General features: G+C 47.4%; 1 protein-coding gene across 1 annotated transcript in view; it reads left to right on the top strand.

Moving 5' to 3' along the window:
• Positions 1-20,851, top strand: part of LOC149441672 (uncharacterized) — a 59,886-nt gene that overhangs the window by 27,079 nt on the left and 11,956 nt on the right. Inside the window, exon 7 of the mRNA XM_089657056.1 lies at positions 2,353-2,783. Within this exon, the coding sequence (XP_089513182.1) occupies positions 2,353-2,783 (431 nt within the window). The remainder of the gene's footprint in view (positions 1-2,352; positions 2,784-20,851) is intronic.

Genomic DNA, 20,851 nt, shown 5'->3' with positions numbered 1-20,851 from the left:
TCAGACCCAAGTCACTGAGTGCAGTCTCAGGAGATGGAGGCAAGCAACACTTTAAGGACCTTTAATTACTGAATAACAATATTATCAGTCCTGACCATTACACTATATAATTTATATTGTACATTACATACTCCTGACCCCAGCACTATATACTCTAAAAGACATCCAAGACATCCAAGGTCTAAAAGACCCCCAATGTCTCCCCTGTACTCCCCTGGATGTAATGCACTGCACACCGCACTGCATTGCATTCTTTGCCAGCCTCTATGGCCGGGAAATCTCTCAACCGACAACCAGAAGTGACATCATAATGTCACTTCTGAGTCAGGACAAGAAGGGGAGGGGAGCAGACATGTCTGATCTCCCCCCCAGCCGATGGCAGTGAACTGGTCCTGGGCCAGCAGATTTGCAACTGGAGCCTCTGCCACCCAAATACTTTCACCTGACAGGTGAGCCCTGCTGCTTGCCCACAACAGGGCTAAGGGCTCAACAAAACTACCTGCCCGGCGCCTGGAACTACATATCCCAGCATCGGGCGATACAAAATTATCCCTGTAGTATTATCAATTGTATCTTATTCAATATGTTGTACGTTACCTCTTCCTGACCCCTGCACTATATACTGTTATACATTTCATACTCTTGACCCCTGCACTATATACTCTATGTTGTACATTACATCCTCCTGACCCCTGCACTATATACTGTTATACATTTCATACTCTTGACCCCTGCACTATATACTCTATGTTGTACATTACATTCTCCTGACCCCTGCACTATATACTCTATGTTGTACATTACATACTCCTGATCCCTGCACTATATACTCTGTTGTACATTACATACTCCTGACCCCTGCACTATATTCTCTATGTTGTACATTACATACTCCTGACCCCTGCACTATATACTTTATGTTGTACATTACATACTCCTGACCCCTGCACTATATACTCTATGTTGTACATTACATACTCCTGACCCCTACACTATATACTCTATGTTGTACATTACATACTCCTGACCCCTGCACTATATACTCTATGTTGTACATTACATACTCCTGACCCCTGCACTATATACTCTATGTTGTACATTACATACTCCTGACCCCTGCACTATATACTCTATGTTGTACATTACATACTCCTGACCCCTGCACTATATACTCTGCTGTACATTACATACCCCTGACCCCTGCACTATATACTCTATGTTGTACATTACATACTCCTGACCCCTGCACTATATACTCTATGTTGTACTTTACATTCTCCTGACTTCTGCTCTCTCCCCTCCCCACACTGCTATATATACACATAATATGGATTCTCTTTTGTTCCCCCTATTTCCTCCCAGCTGGACATTTTATATCGGATGATGTGATTGGAGCACAGACTTTTACATGGTGATAATAATGTGATAACATCCTCCAACTTTGGACCCTTAAACAGAAAGTGATAATGAGGGAGGAGTCAATACCCCAATGATGGTGGTCTTCAGGATCAGTCCAGTCTTCATCTTGGTTGTTCTCCCCCCATCCTCACTCTCTGACCTCTGGTGGGGCTCAGCCCCGCTGTTCTTCATGACTAAATCATGGAGTAAATAAGGAAGTGCAGTACTTCTTGTGTTGGGAAGATGGTGATGAGTGATAGAGGGGGTGGGGACCCTCGTCCTATAATCCCCTCATCACTGTCCCTCCTATAAAAGACAGTTCTGGTTGTTTCCTCACTCTCTGACTAAGGCCCATGAATAAAGAAATGACCTGGTAGGAGGTCAGAGGAGCCATTTCCTAGTTCCCTTGAGGGTGGAATTGTAAGCTCCTCAGAGACCAAGCTGCCTGATGTGGGCGGAGTCCTGGTTTGGGGGAACCAATCAGCTCCTGTCTAGTAATCCTCTTTGTCTTTGTATTTTAGTCCATGGCCGGGAGATGAGGAAAACCTCCGAGGATTGTCTCACTTTGTCTCCAGACTGGAAAGTAGAAGATGAGGACATCACACAGTATAGTCCAGGAGAAAACCCGGCTCCCTCCAATGTCCATCCGGCACCACCCAGTGTAGATGGACCATCGGATTCCTTGTATCCTGAGGAACCTCAGACTGTGCGGGACCCGGCCGGCCTTCCAACAGGGAAGAGCTTCTCCTGTACTGAGTGGCAGAAGAGCTTCTGTTCTAAATTCCGTCTTAATCAGCATAAAAGATTTCACACAGGGGAGAAGCCGTATTCCTGTCCTGAGTGCGGGAAATGTTTTTCACAGAAGTCCAATCTTTACACACATCAGAGATCCCACAGGGGGGAGAAGCCGTATTCCTGTCCTGAGTGCGGGAAAGGGTTTTCAGACAAGTCTAGTCTTCATACACATCAGAGATCTCACACAGGGGAGAAGCCGTATTCCTGTCTTGAGTGTGGGAAATGTTTTTCACAGAAGTCCAATCTTTACACACATCAGAAATCTCACACAGGGGAAAAGCCGTATTCCTGTTCTGAGTGTGGGAAATGTTTTTTAGTGAAGTCCCATCTTTCCACACATCAGAGATCTCACACGGGGGAGAAGCCGTATTCGTGTCCTGAGTGCGGGAAATGTTTTTCAGACAAGTCTAGTTTTCACACACATCAGAGATCTCACACAGGGGAGAAGCCGTATTCTTGTCCTGAGTGTGGGAAATGTTTTTCACATAAGTACCATCTTTCCACACATCAGAGATCGCACACAAAGGAGAAGCCGTATTTATGTCCTGAGTGCGGGAAATGTTTTTCACAGAAGTCCAGTCTTTACACACATCAGAGAACTCACACGGGGGAGAAGCCTTATTCCTGTTCCGAGTGCAGGAAATGTTTTTCAGAGAAGTCTAGTCTTTACACACATCAGAGAACTCACACAGGGGAGAAGCCATATTCCTGTCCTGAGTGCGGGAAATGTTTTGCACATATGTCAAATCTTTCCAGTCATCAGAGATCTCACGCAGGGGAGAAGCCATATTCCTGTCCTGAGTGCAAAAAATGTTATTCACAGAAGTCCCATCTTTCCAGACATCAGAGATCTCACATGGGGGAGAAGCCACTTTCCTGTCCTGAGTGAGGGAAATGTTCCTCACTGAAGTTCTGTCTTCCTGTACATAAGGGATCCCACACAACCCTGGAGGTGTATTAGTGCCTTGAGTGCGGGAAATGTCTTCTAGATGAATGTTGCTGGACATCCCAGCTCTCATGTGGGGAAGAAGCACACCCTGATATACACCTCAGATATACTCCATGGCTGATCTTCATCATGGAACAAACAGTTCATAAGGAGATGAGAGGCCCCCAAAGACATGGATGAAGTGTGGGACCGGGATGGCCATTGATGGCAGGAGAAGAATAAAAATGGAGTCCTGCCCTGTGATTGGCTGAGTACATTTTGTGGTGGGAGATTTCACAAACACTTGGAGGTCTATGGAGAACAATGTTGAACGGATGTGACCAGCATTCTCCAGCTGGGAGGAGTTTTGGCCGTATTTTATTTCTTATGATCATTGGCTCCATCTAGTGGCCATAATATATTGGGCTAGTTTTACTGATGGAGATATTTCAGAAAAATCACCTCATTGTGGCCACTAGATGGAGCCGGCGATCATTGGAAATCACTGTGTTACTTAACATACAGCTGGATGTTGTCACAGCTGGAGGAATGATTGTCTCATTGGTCCAATGAATGTTCTATAAATAGAGCCCTTGGTTTCCTTCATCAGACACGGCTCCATACTAATCGCTGAGGTCACACTCCCGCACTCTGAGGTCACACTCCCGCACCCTGAGGTCACACTCCCGCACCCTGAGGTCACACTCCCGCACTCTGAGTCCTGGACACACTGAAGGAGATCAGGGAAAGTGGATGAAGTCCTTGTAAAACAACACATTCAGTTAAACAGAGAAATGAAAGCAAAACGTGTGTGTGTATATATATTATAAATTATTTCCTCCTTTTCTTATAAGTGATCACATGACCTCTGTTCTCAGCTGCATAGAGAACTGGGGAGGAGGGATCTCAGGACAAGTCTGATGATTGGAGGAGAGCAGACTGAGCTCCCAGCACAGCTAGAGCACTGACCACACTGAGCTCTCATGCCTACTGTGGTCAGTTTTAATAGGAAATCAGAGGGACTGGCAGGATCACCGGGGATCTCACACAAAGGAAGCAATACAGAGAGAAGAGGAGACATCTTCATACCAGGACATGGGACAGCCGGCACAGATCAGGAATAGGACATGTTGGAGGAACATATTCTTTGAAGGAGAAGTTCAGGCAAAGCTCTTCTGTCTTTACTTCTCCTGTGGATCAGAGGAGTGCAGTTCATTCTGATCTCCTGTGACCCATTTTCAGGTGAAGCCCGCTGTCAGCTGATGTCACTCAGCCGGTCCAGGCTGGGGAAAGATCCCGACATCAGAGTCTGGACCAGCCGCTCCCTCCCCCTCCACAGCCCAGTGAGTGTGGGGGGGCAGGGCAGAGAGCGGTGACTGACAGTCATCACTCTCTGCTCAGAACTGCTGTGAGAACTCATGGTCAGCAATGGATAGACTCTTTGGCCTTTCTGCTGCTTTCACCTGGTGGTCTGTCCTGCAAATAGTTTTAGCTGTTCCCCATCACACAAGTTCTCTGGCACATGTAGCGGTTGGCCATTATCTGCTAACCATTTGGCTGCCCCAAGGGAGCTTAGAATTCTCAGTGGACTCTGTGGGCAAGGCTAACGTTCCCCAATATGGGAACACACAATATTGCAGCTTGTTTTCTAAGTGTCGGCTAGCTTTTGTCTTTTTGGGGTGCTGGTTTTGGCCAAGACTCCTGCATGGAACACTCACCCCCCCAGAGACTGACACTGCTGTCCAAATATGTTCCCTGTGCTACTTCATTGACACACACTATACAAGAAGTGTGTAATATCCAGGACACCAGGCGTGACACCAGGACACAACTTACACACAGTAAGCCTGCCAAGGAATGCTAGAGACACAGAAAAGTTGGGAGAATAAGAAGAAGGCCTTCTGTTGTTTGGACTATCATTATGCTGGACTAACTGGACTCAGACTAAGTTTGCTTTACACCCCGTGTAACATCTTGCCCCGAGATTGGTTGGGGAGCATAGGATCTTTAGCTGCCTGATTCTAGATGTGTGTGCCTATGGAATTTATGTGCCCAGTGGACACTTGTTCCTCACTTCATTCCCTCCCCACCTCCTGTTGTCAAAACACTGACATGTGAATGAGGAACAAGTTGGATCCAAGTGGTATGTGTGGAGCAGATAGACAATTTGCCCATTAGGGCCCCTTCTTCTCTGGGGGACATTGCATGTAACTGGTCTCATCCATAACTGATAGTCCTTCCAAGAGCAGCTTTCAAGTCATGTGACTTATGTGTAATGCCAATCCCAACTAGAGGTGAGGTGATGGGAGACATCTTGACAGAGTTGGGCCACAGGATCCCCCCACACATGGTCTACTTGGCTGCACCCCCTTTTGGCAGTCTGCACAACTCCACGCCACCAAGCTATGTAGAAGTCCCTGGATGGAATGAAGAGCTACTCCAAACGTGAACAATGTAACGTGAATGGAGTGTTCTGTGTAAACTGTTGCAGCATTTCACAAGAGGAAGCAAACCAAGATTGGGAGTAGCTGCAGACAGCAAGCAGACAACTTCAATCTTTATGTATCCCAGCTTAGGATGGAAGGAGCTGGTTTACCTCTCGGAAACATGCAATCCTATCTGCTACAGTCCTAAAGCTGGACTTGCCAGAAAACACTTCGTTTGGACATTACCAGAAATTCCAGGTAAGCAAGATTGTCCAGTGCAGCTGGAGCTAGCAGAGTCCTGCAATGCTTTAGGGACATGCAGATCAGCTCCAACTGCAATGAAGAAGATTGCCGACCTGCAAAGGCTGAAGAAGGACACAACACAGGGCACTGTCCAAGAGAAATAGAACATTTATTACCAACAATCAATAGAAAACTATAAAACATCATAAAAAATTGTAACTAAACTAAAATTGCTGCCTGAAATAGGCTCCAAGGCTGGGCTGGTCCTCGTCTGGTTCCACCTCCAGGGCTTGCTCCAGGGCCTGGATCCAGCGGCACATCCAGCCCAGGAGGCCACGAATGTCAGGATCGGGGAACAATGTAGAAAAAGCCAAACAAAATGTATTATCTGTAATAAAAAAGGAGACAGACTTGCTTCACACAACAACAGCATGCAATGCTTGTCTACCTTTGTCCATTATCCTGAAAGCACTCTATGCTGTTGTCACCTCATAATTGGAACACAGAACTTACATTTCTTGCCTGGATGATATCATGGCCCAAGGAGTGAGCTTGGAATCCTTAGTCCTAGATTACCCGCTTCCCACCCGCAATGTACTGTGGCCAGGCGGCAGCTACAGGCAAAGCAATGTACTTGTACGTCACTCTGGCTGTACTAACATAGGAGGCACACCACACACCCGAGCCGGCACACAGCACTCCCCTCCCCCCCGACTGCTGTGTCTGGTGGATACAGCGGAATGAAGATCCCAGTGATTGTGACCCGGTGATCATGTGATCTCTAGGTGATCCCAATGTAAGCAGTTATTACGAATCAATCTCATTCATAACAGCTCTGCTTCTCCTCCAAGTGAGCTGTGATTGGCCCACAGCTGTCACATGATACATGGGTCCAATCACAGCACCCTGTACCATGTGACCAGCTCCAGCCAATCACAGATCATTGTCTTGAGCTGTCAAAAATCTAACTCACTGATGACAGTTGATGAATGAGTTCGGTTCTGACAGCAAGCTTTGCATTGCAGGAGAAATGACCATTATTTCTACAGCAAAGAAAAGTGTGGAAAAAAATCCCTGATCACCCCCCTCCCCCCCACAGTAGTACAATGGTTACTATGGTAACATCCTACTATTCTGATACAAGTATTAAAAAAAAAAGTTAAATACCATATTGAGAATTTTGTTTTAAAATTTTTTTAAGGTTTTGTTTTTTAACTACTTGCCAACCACTTACCTGCATTTTGTGGGCGAGCAGCAGCTCTTGGCAAAGTGACGTAATCTGCATCACTTCCTGTTTTGGGGTGTCAATGCGCCTGCGCCCCCCACTGCCCCCCCGGTCGGTCCAGGGAGAGAAGAGAGAACACGGCACCGAGTAAAAGCACCACTACATTGTACACACGTGTTAGATTAGCACATTTAACCCTTTGATTGCCCCGTCACCCAGCCAATGCCATTAGTACAGTGTCAGTATATAGAATGTATCACTGATCTCTGTATTCCTGCCACTAGTGACATCAGATAGTGTCAGGGTCAGTAAGCCCCTCCCAGCCAGGGTCAGCTGGCGTTAGATTGGCCGCACACTGTCGCACTCACGCTATAGGTCGCTGATCACCGCCATTACTAGTATAGTATTTGTACGGATCAATATATTGATCATGAACAGAACTATACTAGTGCCGGCCTTGTATAGTGTCCCCAATACTCAGTGTTAGCCGGATCGGCCCGGTCACTGCCAGCACTAGTGTTCAGCCCCTCCACTGTTCTTCACAGAAGATTTGTACCAATTGTGGGCCAAGGCAATTTATACACCACAATACATGGCGACACCCAAATTCAGCTCTTGTCACACAATTCACATGGAACTCTGTCACCGTTTATGAAATTAACATTTGTTTGGGCCGAACCCTCAACATGGACATTACAGAAAAGAATGAATTGCAGTCATATTGGTCCGCAGACCCGATTCATCGTATGTCCGTGTTCTCTGCTGGTACATATATGTCCAACATGGACCAGCAATGTACTGGAACGTCGCTGGACTTGGAGTGGTTATACCGGGAGGATGCTTGCAGCTACAGGCATCATTCTAGTGCTGGTTTATTAGCTGGAGGTCGGCTTTCATGTAAAAGTAATCCTAGTGGCCAATTAGCTGCAGAATTGTTTTTACAAACAGCGAGATGGGACATCATTATAAATGATTTCCTATAGCAGCAAATCTGATGAGATGAATGAAGTGGGTGTAAAGTGGAAGCAGTGGATGTGCAGGGAGCAGCATCTTGAGCACAAATCACTTTATGTTGTGGATGGATTTGCACACGGTTCAGTTTCCTTCATTTATTGATAAACCCCATAAGACCAATGAAGTGGGTGTAAAGTGGAAGCAGTGGATGTGCAGAGAATAGGATTTGGAGCCCCGAGCTCTTTATCTCTGAATGTCTCCACATATTTGTAGTGTATTTGTGATGATTTCTGTGCACACACAATAGGACAGCGCTGTGACACATAATGCTCTTCTAGATGACAGGGAATCCTTCCCTTTGTTACAGCAGCAGTCCGCTAGAAGGTTTTTGTAGGTTTGGAGTTGTTACACATAGCGCGGGTTTTATCCATTTATAGTGATGACATCATTGCCCAAATCTGGGGGTCACCAGCCATTTCCACCCTTTACTCCCAGCTGGGGGGCTTTGTATCCATATACCAGATGTTCTACAGGACTAAATCTGCCATCAATGTTACTGCAAAATCAAAGGGGCCAAAACCCCTCCCCCGAGGAGTCATATATTTCTGTCCCCCTTGGTGGGAGTGGAGGTGACCCCTCTATAAGGATCTACAGTCCATACACACCCAGCACAAGGCCGGGGTCACACTACCAGACGCTTCTCGGGGCTGCAGTTCCTCTGAACTCCACAAGGTGGGGATCTCACTTCTACCCAGACAGGAAGTCTCTATGGAATACAGGAAGTAATGTCAGGTACAGACAGGAAGTGATGTCAAGTACACTAAGGATGTTCTGGGTGAGAGGTGAATCAGGAGGAAGCAGAGAGTCGACATTCCTGGATCTGGCAGCAGAGGAGGTAATACGTAGATGAACCCCTTCAGGGGGAGGAGTTGATGATAATATACAGTTGCAAGAAAAAGTATGTGAACCCCTTGGGATTACGTGGAGTTTTGCATGAATTGGGCATAAAATGTGCTCTGAACGTCATCTAAGTCACAACAATAGAAGAACACAGTCTGCTGAACATAATACTACACAAACATTAGATGTTCCCATGGTTTAATTGCACATAACATGTAAACATTCACAGTGCAGGGAGGAAAAAGTATGTGAGTCCCTAGCTTAATGACTTCTCCCAGAGCTAATTGGAGCCAGGAGTGAGCCAACCTTGACTCCAATCAGTGTGATGATATTGGATGTGTTGCTGACAGCTGTCCTGCCCTTAAAAAACACACACCTGTTTTGGGTTTACTGGTTTCAAGAAGCACTCTCTGATGTGAACCATGCCTCGCAGAAAAGAGCTCTCAGAAGACCTATGATCAAGAATTGTTGACTTGCATGAAGCTGGAAAGGGTTACAAAAGTATCTCCAAAAGCCTTGATGTTCATGTGTCCACGGTAAGACAGACTGTCTACAAATGGAGAAAGTTTAGCACTGTTGCTACTCTCCCTAGGCATGGTCGTCCTGTAAAAATGACTGCAAGAGCACAGCGCAGAATGCTGCATGAGGTAAAGAAGAATACCAGAGTGTCAGCTAAAGACCTACAGAAATCTCTGGCACATGCTAACATTTTTGTTGACACATCTACAATAAGGAAAACATTAAACAAGAATGGAGTACATGGGAGGACACCACGGAGGAAGCCATTGCTGTCCAAAAAGAAGATTGCAGCACGTTTGAAGTTTGCAAAAGAGCACCTGGATGTTCCACAGCACTACTGGCAAAATATACTGTGGACAGATGAAACCAAGATTGAGTTGTTTGGGAAGAACACACAACACTATGTGAGGAGAAAAAAAGGCACAGCACACCAACATCAAAACCTCATCCCCACTGTAAAACATGCCGGAGGGAGCATCATGGTTTGGGGCTGCTTTGCTGCCTCAGGGCCTGGACGGATTGTTGTCATTGATGGGAAAATGAATTCCAGAGTTTATCAAGACATTTTGCAGGAAAACGTACGACCATCTGTCCGCCAACTGAAGCTCCGCAGAGGATGGGTGATGCAACAGGACAATGACCCAAAGCATACAAGTAATTCTTCAAAACAATGGCTGCCACAGCACAGAATATGCCTTCTGGAGTGGCCCAGTCAGAGTCCTGACCTCAACCCGATTGAAATGCTGTGGCATGACCTTAAGAGAGCGATTCACACCAGACATCCCAAGAATATTGCTACACTGAAACAGTTTTGTGAAGAGGAGTGGTCCAAAATTACTCCAGATCGTTGTGCAGGTCTGATCTGCAACTACAGGAAACGTTTGGTTGAGGTTATTCCTGCCAAAGGAGGGTCAATCAGTTATTAAATCAAAGGTTCACATACTTTTTCCTCCCTGCACTGTGAATGTTTACATGTTATGTGCAATTAAACCATGGCAACATCTAATGTTTGTGTAGTATTATGTTCAGCAGACTGTGTTCTTCTATTGTTGTGACTTAGATGACGTTCAGAGCACATTTTATGCCCAATTCATGCAAAACTCCACGTAATCCCAAGGGGTTCACATACTTTTTCTTGCAACTGTATTTGCTCCCAAAGCTGGCCTACATGGTTCAGTTTTATCGTTCAGCCAGCGGGATGACCATAAAAACTGAAGTTATTCCCCCATCCACACATTGGAGGTGGATGGGGGAATCCTCCCCGCTGCACTCTTGTATTCTGACAATGGGGGGACTCCTCCGCTCTCAGAATACACAGATCAGCACTGAAGCTATTGGCTGCAGCCTCTGGGGGAGTGGCTTTTATCCGGCAGTGGCCACACATGGATGGAAATGTGAGCGATCCCTGCTGAACCAGCTGAATTTCCATGGATCTATGGTCACCTTCAGTGACTTCCTCCCCTCCCCCTCATCTCCTTCATGATGGAAGTCATGCTGAGATCATCTCCCATTGGCTGAGCAATATTCTCATTTGTCTCTCAGCTCCTTCTTGCTATTCCTCGTCCTGCCTGTTGTTTCCTTGGATTGATTTTCTGTGTAGTGACCCCGGCTTGGTCTCTTGGATGCGCTCGTCTGTTGCTTGCCCTGACCTTTCTCCTGATTCCTGGATCTCCTCCTCATCTCTCCTCCATATCCTCTTACACAGCTTTTCTCCACACCTGCAGTGACCCTGGGGGGAGGAAACTTGGCACCAGCACGCCGCCAAATCCATCCCCACCATTAGGGGCTCTGGAGACAATTGCCTGCTATTTACACTCCGTTCCTCCGCACGTCACCTGATCACATGACAGCTTACTTCCACAGATTCCACACAGATTTCTGGATGGTAAAGGTCAAAGTTCACTCTTCAGTTTAGGAGAGGTAGGACGCACCCAGGAACAAGGATTTGGTTTGCATGGGAGCCTCATATAGAGGACCCCTCAAATCTCCCCATCCAAATGTCCCTCCATCCAGAGTCTATATGTCCTATGACATCACACTGACCTCACAGCTCCTCCTCCCAATGTCCCTCCATCCAGAGTCAGAGAATCCTATGACATCACACTGACCTCACAGCTCCTCCCCCCAATGTCCCGCCATCCAGAGTCAGATAATCCTATGACATCACACTGACCTCACAGCTCCTCCTCCCAATGTCCTTCTATCCAGAGTCAGAGAATCCTATGACATCACACTGACCTCACAGCTCCTCTTCCCAATGTCCCTCGATCTGGAGTCAGAGAATCCTATGACATCACACTGACCTCACAGCTCCTCCTCCCAATGTCCCTCCATCCAGAGTCAGAGAATCCTATGACATCACACTGACCTCACAGCTCCTCCTCCCAATGTCCCTCCATCCAGAGTCAGAGAATCCTATGACATCACACTGACCTCACAGCTCCTTCTCCCAATGTCCCTCCATCTGACATTTTTATGATGCTCTTAGGATGTGGGTGTCCCTTGGTATCCTCACATGTAAAGTGGGACTGTTGGTCCTGCGTTGTATGTAATGACATCAGAATGCTGCAACAAGCCTATACCCTGCGTAGTGTGGGGGTCCTGTGGGGGGAATTATACCTCAGCCTGAAGTGGGGCTTTAATAAAATGGAGACCTGAATGGAGAGGTGAGGAGGATTCTGGGAATATCATTTGATGTGACTATTTGTGTTCAGATGTAGAGTTTTCCTCCTGTGAAGTCTGGAGATCATATGACATCACATTGCCTCCACCTCCCTCCCTGATAGAAGAGAGAAAGAAGAAGAAGATTCTAGAAGTCACCAGAGAGATCACTGAGCTGCTGACAGGAGAGGTGAGCGGTGCCGGGAATTCTGGGACATTCTCCAGTAACAGACAAGGGATGTGTCTGGATGGTGACTGTATCATTGTGTGTGTCAGGTTCCTATAAGGTGTCAGGGTGTCACTGTCTATTTCTCCATGGAGGAGTGGGAGTATTTAGAAGGACACAAGGATCTCTACAAGGACGTCATGATGGACAATCAGCCGCCCCTCACATCACCGGGTAAGAGGAGACTTTATTGTAAAGGAGAGAGCAGTACGGAGGATCCACCTAGATCCCCCATCATCTGATAAACACATAGAAACAATGGATTCAGTCAGTGTGTGTGTTTCCTACAGATGGATCCAGTCATGGGAACCCACCAGAGAGATGTCCCCGTCCTCTGTATTCCCGGGATTCCACACAGGAAGGTCACACCATCCCTCACCATCATCAGGTAGATGATGACAATTATTGGTAGTTGTGATTTATACACAGCATGTTTGTTACAATGAATGTTTTATTATATCTTTCAGAGTGGAATCCTCGGGGATGATAATATTGATGTTAAAGAAGAGTATAAAGAGGAGGATGAGGAGTATGGAGTGATGGAGGAATTTTCAGAAGGACACAAGGATATGATGGAGTCACCTAATACCAGGAACCCCCCAGAGAGATGTCCCCGTCCTCTGTATTCCCGGGATTCCACACAGGAAGGTCACACCATCCCTCACTATTACAAGGTTGGTGGGATGGAGAATCTAGAACATGAACTTGTAGGGGTGATAATTGGATATTTTTATGTGATATTCTCTCTCATTTTCTTGATTTAGAGTGGAGATCCAATCGATATAGAATTTGAGGTGAAAGCAGAAGAAGAAGAGGCGTATGTGAGGGATGATCAGCAGTCTATGGAGGAGGATGGAATAACGGGGACATTTATAGAGGAGGACACTCCTACAGAGATCAGCACAGGTGGGTCATGAACACTAAATCCATTCCTCCACCCATACTGCTCACTGATTGGTCCAGAGTAGGGCGGGGACTGGGTGATATCAGCCTGTAATCCCCTGGTCACTTTCCTGAGCTGTGTTCCCCGTCCTGTATTCCTGGATTTCTCTCGGATAATCTTCCTTCTCTGTGCTGCAGACACAATTTATGTCTCTAGACTGGATTTATGGAGGTTCTGGGGTTCAGCTGGCAGCAAAATGTTCATTTTCACCATAGGTGTTACTAGACCTAGACACCTGGGGTGTGTGTGTCTTGGGTCTTCTGCCCCATGCCCGGGTATAGTAAGATCTCTGACAGAACATTTCTCCCAGGGTTCCTTGCTCTGTGGTCTGCTGGCTGTGCCGGGTGGAGGGATATGTCTGTAGTGTCTCAGACCCAAGTCACTGAGTGCAGTCTCAGGAGATGGGAGGCAGCGGTGTGGGATCTCTGCAACTTGTCTACAGTAAACATTTAAGCTTCCACTGATTGCTGAATACCAATATTATGAGTCCTGACCCTTACACTGTATAATTTATATTGTACATTACATACTCCTGACCCCTGCACTATATACACTCTCTGTTGTACATTACATACTCCTGACCCCTGCACTATATACTCTATGTTGTACATTACATACTCCTGACTCCTGCACTATATACTCTATGTTGTACATTACATACTCCTGACCCCTGCACTATATAATCTATGTTGTACATTACATCCTCCTGACCCCTGCACTATATACTCTATGTTGTACATTACATACTCCTGACCCCTGCACTATATACTCTATGTTGTACATTACATACTCCTGACCCCTGCACTATATACTCTATGTTGTACATTACATACTCCTGACCCCTGCACTATATACTCTATGTTGTACATTACATCCTCCTGACCCCTGCACTATATACTCTATGTTGTACATTACATCCTCCTGACCCTTGCACTATATACTCTATGTTGTACATTACATACTCCTGACCCCTGCACTATATACTCTATGTTGTACATTACATACTCCTGACCCCTGCACTATATACTCTATGTTGTACATTACATCCTCCTGACCCCTGCACTATATACTCTATGTTGTACATTACATACTCCTGACCCCTGCACTATATACTCTATGTTGTACATTACATACTCCTGACCCATGCACTATATACTCTGTGTTGTACATTACATACTCCTGACCCCTGCACTATATACTCTATGTTGTACATTACATACTCCTGACCCCTGCACTATATACTCTATTTTGTACATTACTTCTGAGAACATCTTTGTGACCTCTTCAGTAGTAGCGAGTAGAGATGAGCGAATTATTCAAAAATTCGATTCGGCTGATTCGCCGAATTCGCGGAATAAATTCGATTCGAGTCGAATATATTCGCTGCGAATTTAACTTATAAAAAGGGTGTTTCTAGGCTTCAGAGAGCCTTTATATTAGTGCAGAACACTGTACCTTTAATTTAAATGCCCTTGGAGTCTGCTGGGGAAGAGAAATAATACTGTCAGTCAGTATGACATGCAGATGAGTGCCGTCGATCTTAGAATCACCGCACACTTCACTCATTTGGGCAGTCACGGGGCCAAAACCAGAGTGTGGAGCCACAGTGTGGCGGTGGAGGCAGCAGCAATGGGAGGCCATACAGCACCCTATGACAAAATGGAACACACCAGCAGTGTGAGGAGACCTGAAAGTGGCACATGGCAGAGTCTGGCGATGAAGTCAGCAGCAATGGGAGGCTGTACAGGGACCCATGACACACTCTGGACCTGGCAGCAACATGAGGAGGCGGTACAGGGGCCCATGACAGATTACGGGCCTGGCAGCAGCATGAGGAGTCGGTACGGGGGCCCATGGCAGATTACGGGCCTGGCAGCAGCATGAGGAGGCGGTACAGGGGCCCATGGCAGAGTGGCGGAGCGTAAGCAGCTAAAATTGAAGGCCATACAGAGGCCTATGTTAAAAATTCCCCCCAGCAGCAGCGTGGGGAGACGACTATCAAGAGTCCAATGGCTGAGTGGCGATCCGGGAAGTCAGCGTTGTGATTGCAGATGCAATGCAGAAATTTTATGAGGTAATGCCGTGGGTGCGAAGAAGATCATATACCGTCGTACTTCCATCCATAAGACCTATGTAGTCAGTTGGTCTCTGCCTTTCTGCGCCAACGTCCATCCTCAGACACTGTGGGCCCTGTGCGCTCGCGTTCCGCTGCCATGGCAGCAGGGGAGGGGTGGGGTGGTAGGAGCAGTGGCAGCTCCACCAGCAGCGGCTGCCTCAGTCTGCAGTCGATGATGAGTAGCTTTCTTCACCAGCGCAGTGAGGAAACTACTAACCAGCCGCAGCAGCAGCAGCATCAGGTGGACCTGGAGCAGGACCTCAAACAACAGGCTTGGGCCTACTTGGACAGCACCCTGCCAACCGAGGTAGACAATCCCCTTGACTACTGGGCAACGAAACTTGACCTTTGGCCCCAACTAGCTGAATTTGCCCTTGAAAGGCTGTCATGCCCGGCCAGTAGCGTGGCATCGGAGCGCGTGTTTAGTGCGGCAGGAGGTATTGTAACTCCGCGGAGGACACGACTGTCCACCCAAAGTGTGGAGAGACTCACGTTTGTGAAAATGAATCAGGCGTGGATTAGTCTGGATTTCCAACCACCAGTTCCTGACACAACTGACTAAATCCGCCATGAATCATGCCCCAAACATGTTATTAGGGACAAATGGAAGACCTCTACCTGATCCGTACATTTGTATATATATTTTATTGAGAGGCTGAGAGAAATTTTTATTGAGAGAAATTGCTATTCCATCGGTCTGGAACTGGTCGACTATAAATAATTAAAAAGTTTAAATTCATGTGACAGTCGTCCAGCGAAGTATAAATAATTTAAAAACACCAATTCATGAGGGGCCCGACTTGCAGAGTATAAGTCATTAAAAATGTGCAAAACATGAGTCGGCCGACCAGCAGCCTCTCAATAAAATATATATACAAATGTACGGATCAGGTGGAGGTCTTCCATTTGTCCCTAATAACATGTTTGGGGCATGATTCATGGCGGATTTAGTCAGTTGTGTCAGGAACTGGTGGTTGGAAATCCAGACTAATCCACGCCTGATTCATTTTCACAAACGTGAGTCTCTCCACACTTTGGGTGGACAGTCGTGTCCTCCGCGGAGTTACAATACCTCCTGCCGCACTAAACACGCGCTCCGATGCCACGCTACTGGCCGGGCATGACAGCCTTTCAAGGGCAAATTCAGCTAGTTGGGGCCAAAGATCAAGTTTCGTTGCCCAGTAGTCAAGGGGATTGTCTACCTCGGTTGGCAGGGTGCTGTCCAAGTAGGCCCAAGCCTGTTGTTTGAGGTCCTGCTCCAGGTCCACCTGATGCTGCTGCTGCTGCGGCTGGTTAGTAGTTTCCTCACTGCGCTGGTGAAGAAAGCTACTCATCATCGACTGCAGACTGAGGCAGCCGCTGCTGGTGGAGCTGCCACTGCTCCTACCACCCCACCCCTCCCCTGCTGCCATGGCAGCGGAACGCGAGCGCACAGGGCCCACAGTGTCTGAGGATGGACGTTGGCGCAGAAAGGCAGAGACCAACTGACTACATAGGTGGTTTTATAGTACGTTATTTTGGCCTCCCTCTCAGCAGGTGTGAAAAAGGCCACCATTTTTGAACGGTAGCGAGGGTCCAACAAGGTGGACAGCCAAAAGTCATCCCTCTGTCTGATGGTTATTATTCGGCTGTCGCTACGCAAGCAACCGAGCATGCTATGGGCCATTTGTGCCAAGGAATGCGAGGGACTCCCTGCCTCCATCTCCACAGCATACTGCCACGGTGCGTCTGGGTCCTCTGTCTCCTCCTCCTCCTCCTCTACCAGATGCTCCTGCTCCTCCACTCCTGTCCGCTGAGTGGAAAAACCACCCATTTCACTCAATAATTCCTGAGCACAAATGTCCTCCTCTACCTCCTCCTCTTCTTCCTGTCCTGCCCCCACAGGGGTCATGTGGCGTTGAGATCTGTGTGCCACGTCTACCGCACCCTGACCATGCCAACGAGCGACAACTCCCCTCAGCAGAGGTGTTGGAGCCTTGACTGGCTGAAATTGGGGAGCGATTGACGTCGGGTGACGGAGCAAGTAACGGAGCGGGTGATGGAGCGGGGGCTGGGGCAGGCAGAACCGCCGTATCTTTATCACGGTTTTCCCAGGCCACCAAATGGCGACGCTGCATATGCTGACGCAACGCTGTAGTCCCAACATGGGCCCCCTGGCCACGCTTGACTTTCTGGCCACATAGTCGACATACGGCTACGTTTACTTCCTCGGGCGGCTTGACGAAAAATTGCCACACCGCCGAGTAGGAAACTTTGCCCCCGCTACTCCTCACTGGCTGACTGCTACTTCCTCCGTGCACACCGGCACCACTACTGGCCGTGGTGGTAGGCTGCAGTGGAGCTGGTGCTCTACTCCGTGGCCGTTTGGCTCCACTGACACTGCTGCGACCCTGCTGCCTCCTGGGCAACCCACCGACTGTTTTGCTCGCTGCCAAGCTGGCACCCTCTTCTCCTGATGATGCGGAAGCAATAGCCTGATGACGACGAGGCTGCCAAGTGCGATCAGCCTCCTCATCATCAATTAGGGTCTCCGCCTCACTACTAGCCCCCTCGGCTGCGTGTGGGTCAGGAGACAGACCTGTCTCTAGACCGGCTACCGAGCCACTCTCCTCGCCAGTACTTCTTCGCCTGGCTGCTGAAGAGGCGGATGTCTCCCCCCGTTCCTGACCGCCCTCTGTTAGCTCTTCCTCACTGTACAGTGGGGCTGAGCCCACAGCATGCGATACTTCGCTTGGTGAGGGAACAGCAAAGGACAGGGGCAGGTAGAGGACATGTGATTTCAGTGGGCTTGCTCCCGGGCCATGCCAACTAACGGTTGTGTCTGACGTACCCACCGACCGTTGGCTGTAGGTGTCAGAGGTGACCTGGGAAGAGGAAGACGACCGAGCCAACCAATCGATGACGGCAGGGTTGTCGGTGGAGACACGACCGCTGGATGACACCGGGAGCACTGGCCTCTGGCTGCGACTAGTGCTGCCTCGACCCCTTCCTCTGCTGCCACGTCTGCTCGCTCCTAAAACATTGCCTCCTCTGCCACTCCTCTGCGTGTTGTCTGACATACTCTTTAATTCAATAAGCACCCCAAAAATAAAACCGGATTTAACTCTTTGAACGTACAATAGTGGTTGTGAAGCAGAAAGTCAGTTTATTTAGCACAATCGGTCAATTGCAGCTTGCCGTTGGCTGTAAACTGTACGTTTATGTCACTGGAATGCACTAATCACCCAAAAAATATTACCGCCACCCGGCGTGTATATGGATTTAACTCTTTGAACGTACAATAGTGGTTGTGAAGCAGAAAGTCAGTTTATTTTGCACAATCGGCAAACTGCAGCACCAACTGTGCACGACAGCCACCAAAAAAAAAAAGGGTGTATGTCACTTTAAATTTTCAATTCTTTGATAGCTGTGGCCCTAAGTAACGATTCTGTGTCCCTGAGTAACGATTCTGTGTCCCTAAGTAACGATTCTGTGGCCCTAAAGTCTCTGTGGCCCTAACTCTGTCCCTTCATACACACAGGTCTGTCTCTCTTGAATGACCGGAGGCTAATGGAGAATTCTAAGATGGCCGCGATTTATAGCTCCACCATTACACAGTGCTGGCTGGCTGGCTGCTGATTGGCTAATGCGATCACATGTCATGAATGAATGCATTATGGGTCAGCGCGCCTTGTCTGCGCGCCTTCCCAGAGATCCCCGCTCCGTCGCCACACATGTCGCCGCCATTTTTGGGAAAATTCGATTCGTGCATCCGAAGTTTGCTAATCTTCGGATTCGTCGCGAATCGAATTTTTCCAAATCTTCGAAACGAATTCCACTTCGTCATGTTCGATTCGCTCATCTCTAGTAGCGAGGTCAGAAGAGGAAAGTGTTGAGGGAGGTTTAGTATAAGGTATGCTAAGTGGGATGGATGTCTGTGCAGTGGAGATGTCCCTACGAATTGCATCAATCTTGTTTTTGAAATGATTTGCAATCTCATGAGCAGTGAGTGAGGTACTGGGTGGAGGTGGAGAAAGTAGAGAGTTAAAAGTAGAGAAGAGACGACGAGGACTTGATGACAAGGTATTAATAAGGGTGACAAAGTCATCTTGTTTGGCAGCATGGAGGGAGGAATTGTATGTGAAGAAAGCAGATTTATATCGGGTGAATGCTTGCTGGGATTTGGTTTTATGCCACAATCGCTCCAGTGCACAACTATGTTGCTTAAGATGTCTGGTGTGGTCAGTCTGCCATAGATGTAATGGTCGGGGCCTGATGCTTTGTGTTGTTAGAGGAGCAAGTGAGTCCAGTGTGGATGATAGTGAACTGTTGTAGACTGCAGTGGCCAGGTCAGGGCAGGACAGGGGATAGATTCTGTCATAGAGTTGGTCAGTTGCAGAGTGGAAAGGAGCCGGGTTCAAGTTGTGAAGGTTTCTGCAGGTAATTGTTGGCTGCTTGGAGGGATAGGTGTTTGAAGATGAGGAGACTGTGAAGGTGATGAGATTGTGATCAGAGAGAGGAAAGGGGGTGTTTGTGAGGTTGTAAGGAGTGCAAAGATGGGAGAAAACAAGGTCTAATGTATTCCCATCAGAGTGAGTGGAGGACGGTATACATTGTGCTAATGCAAAAGATGAGATTACAGTGGGGCAAAAAAGTATTTAGTCCGCCACCAATTGTGCAAGTTCTCCCACTTACAGAGATGAGAGAGGCCTGTAATTGGCATCATAGGTAGACCTCAACTATGAGAGACAAAATGAGAAAACAAATCCAGACAATCACATTGGCTGATCTGGAAAGAATTTATTTGCAAATTATGGTGGAAAATTAGTATTTGGTCACCTACAAACAAGCAAGATTTCTGGCTCTCACAGACCTGTACCTTCTTCTTTAAGAGGCTCCTCTGTCCTGCACTCATTACCTGTATCAATGGCACCTGTTTGAACTTGTTATCAGTATAAAAGACACCTGTCCACAACCTCAAACAGTCACACTCCAAACTCCACTATGGTGAAGACTAGAGATGAGCGAATCGAACCAGGCGAAGTGGAATTCAATACGAATTTCAGGAAAAATTCGATTCGCATCGAATCCGAATATTTGCCTACTTCGGGTGCGCGAATCGGATTTTTCCCGATCAGCCGGCAAAAGTGTCCCTGCAGAGAGCTCCGCTATTTCTGACAGTTCTCTGACAGTTCCTTCACATGTACAGCGGTTGAAACATTGTATCTATTTGTTTCCATTTAGGATACAGATGTTTTTATTCGGAAACAGATACAATGTTTCAACCGCTGTAAATGTGAAAGTCAGAGAACTGTCAGAAATAGAGGAGCTCTGCAGATACACTTAGCGGAGCTCTGCAGATACACTTTTTGCCGGTTTGGAATTCTTATTTTCATCCTACTTCTTCTTCTTCATCCTCATCCTCAGAAGAAGAGGATGAGGATGAAGAAGAAGAAGTAGGATGAAAATAAGAATAATTCCAAGCCGGCAAAAAGTGTATCTGCAGAGCTCCTCTAAGTGTATCTGCAGAGCTCCTCT

Source organism: Staurois parvus, unplaced genomic scaffold (assembly GCF_062004578.1).
Source record: "Staurois parvus isolate SC_StPar_1 unplaced genomic scaffold, SC_StPar_1.0 ptg000960l, whole genome shotgun sequence".
Classification (NCBI taxonomy): Eukaryota; Metazoa; Chordata; class Amphibia; order Anura; family Ranidae; genus Staurois; species Staurois parvus.
This window is presented reverse-complemented; position numbering and strand designations above follow the sequence as displayed.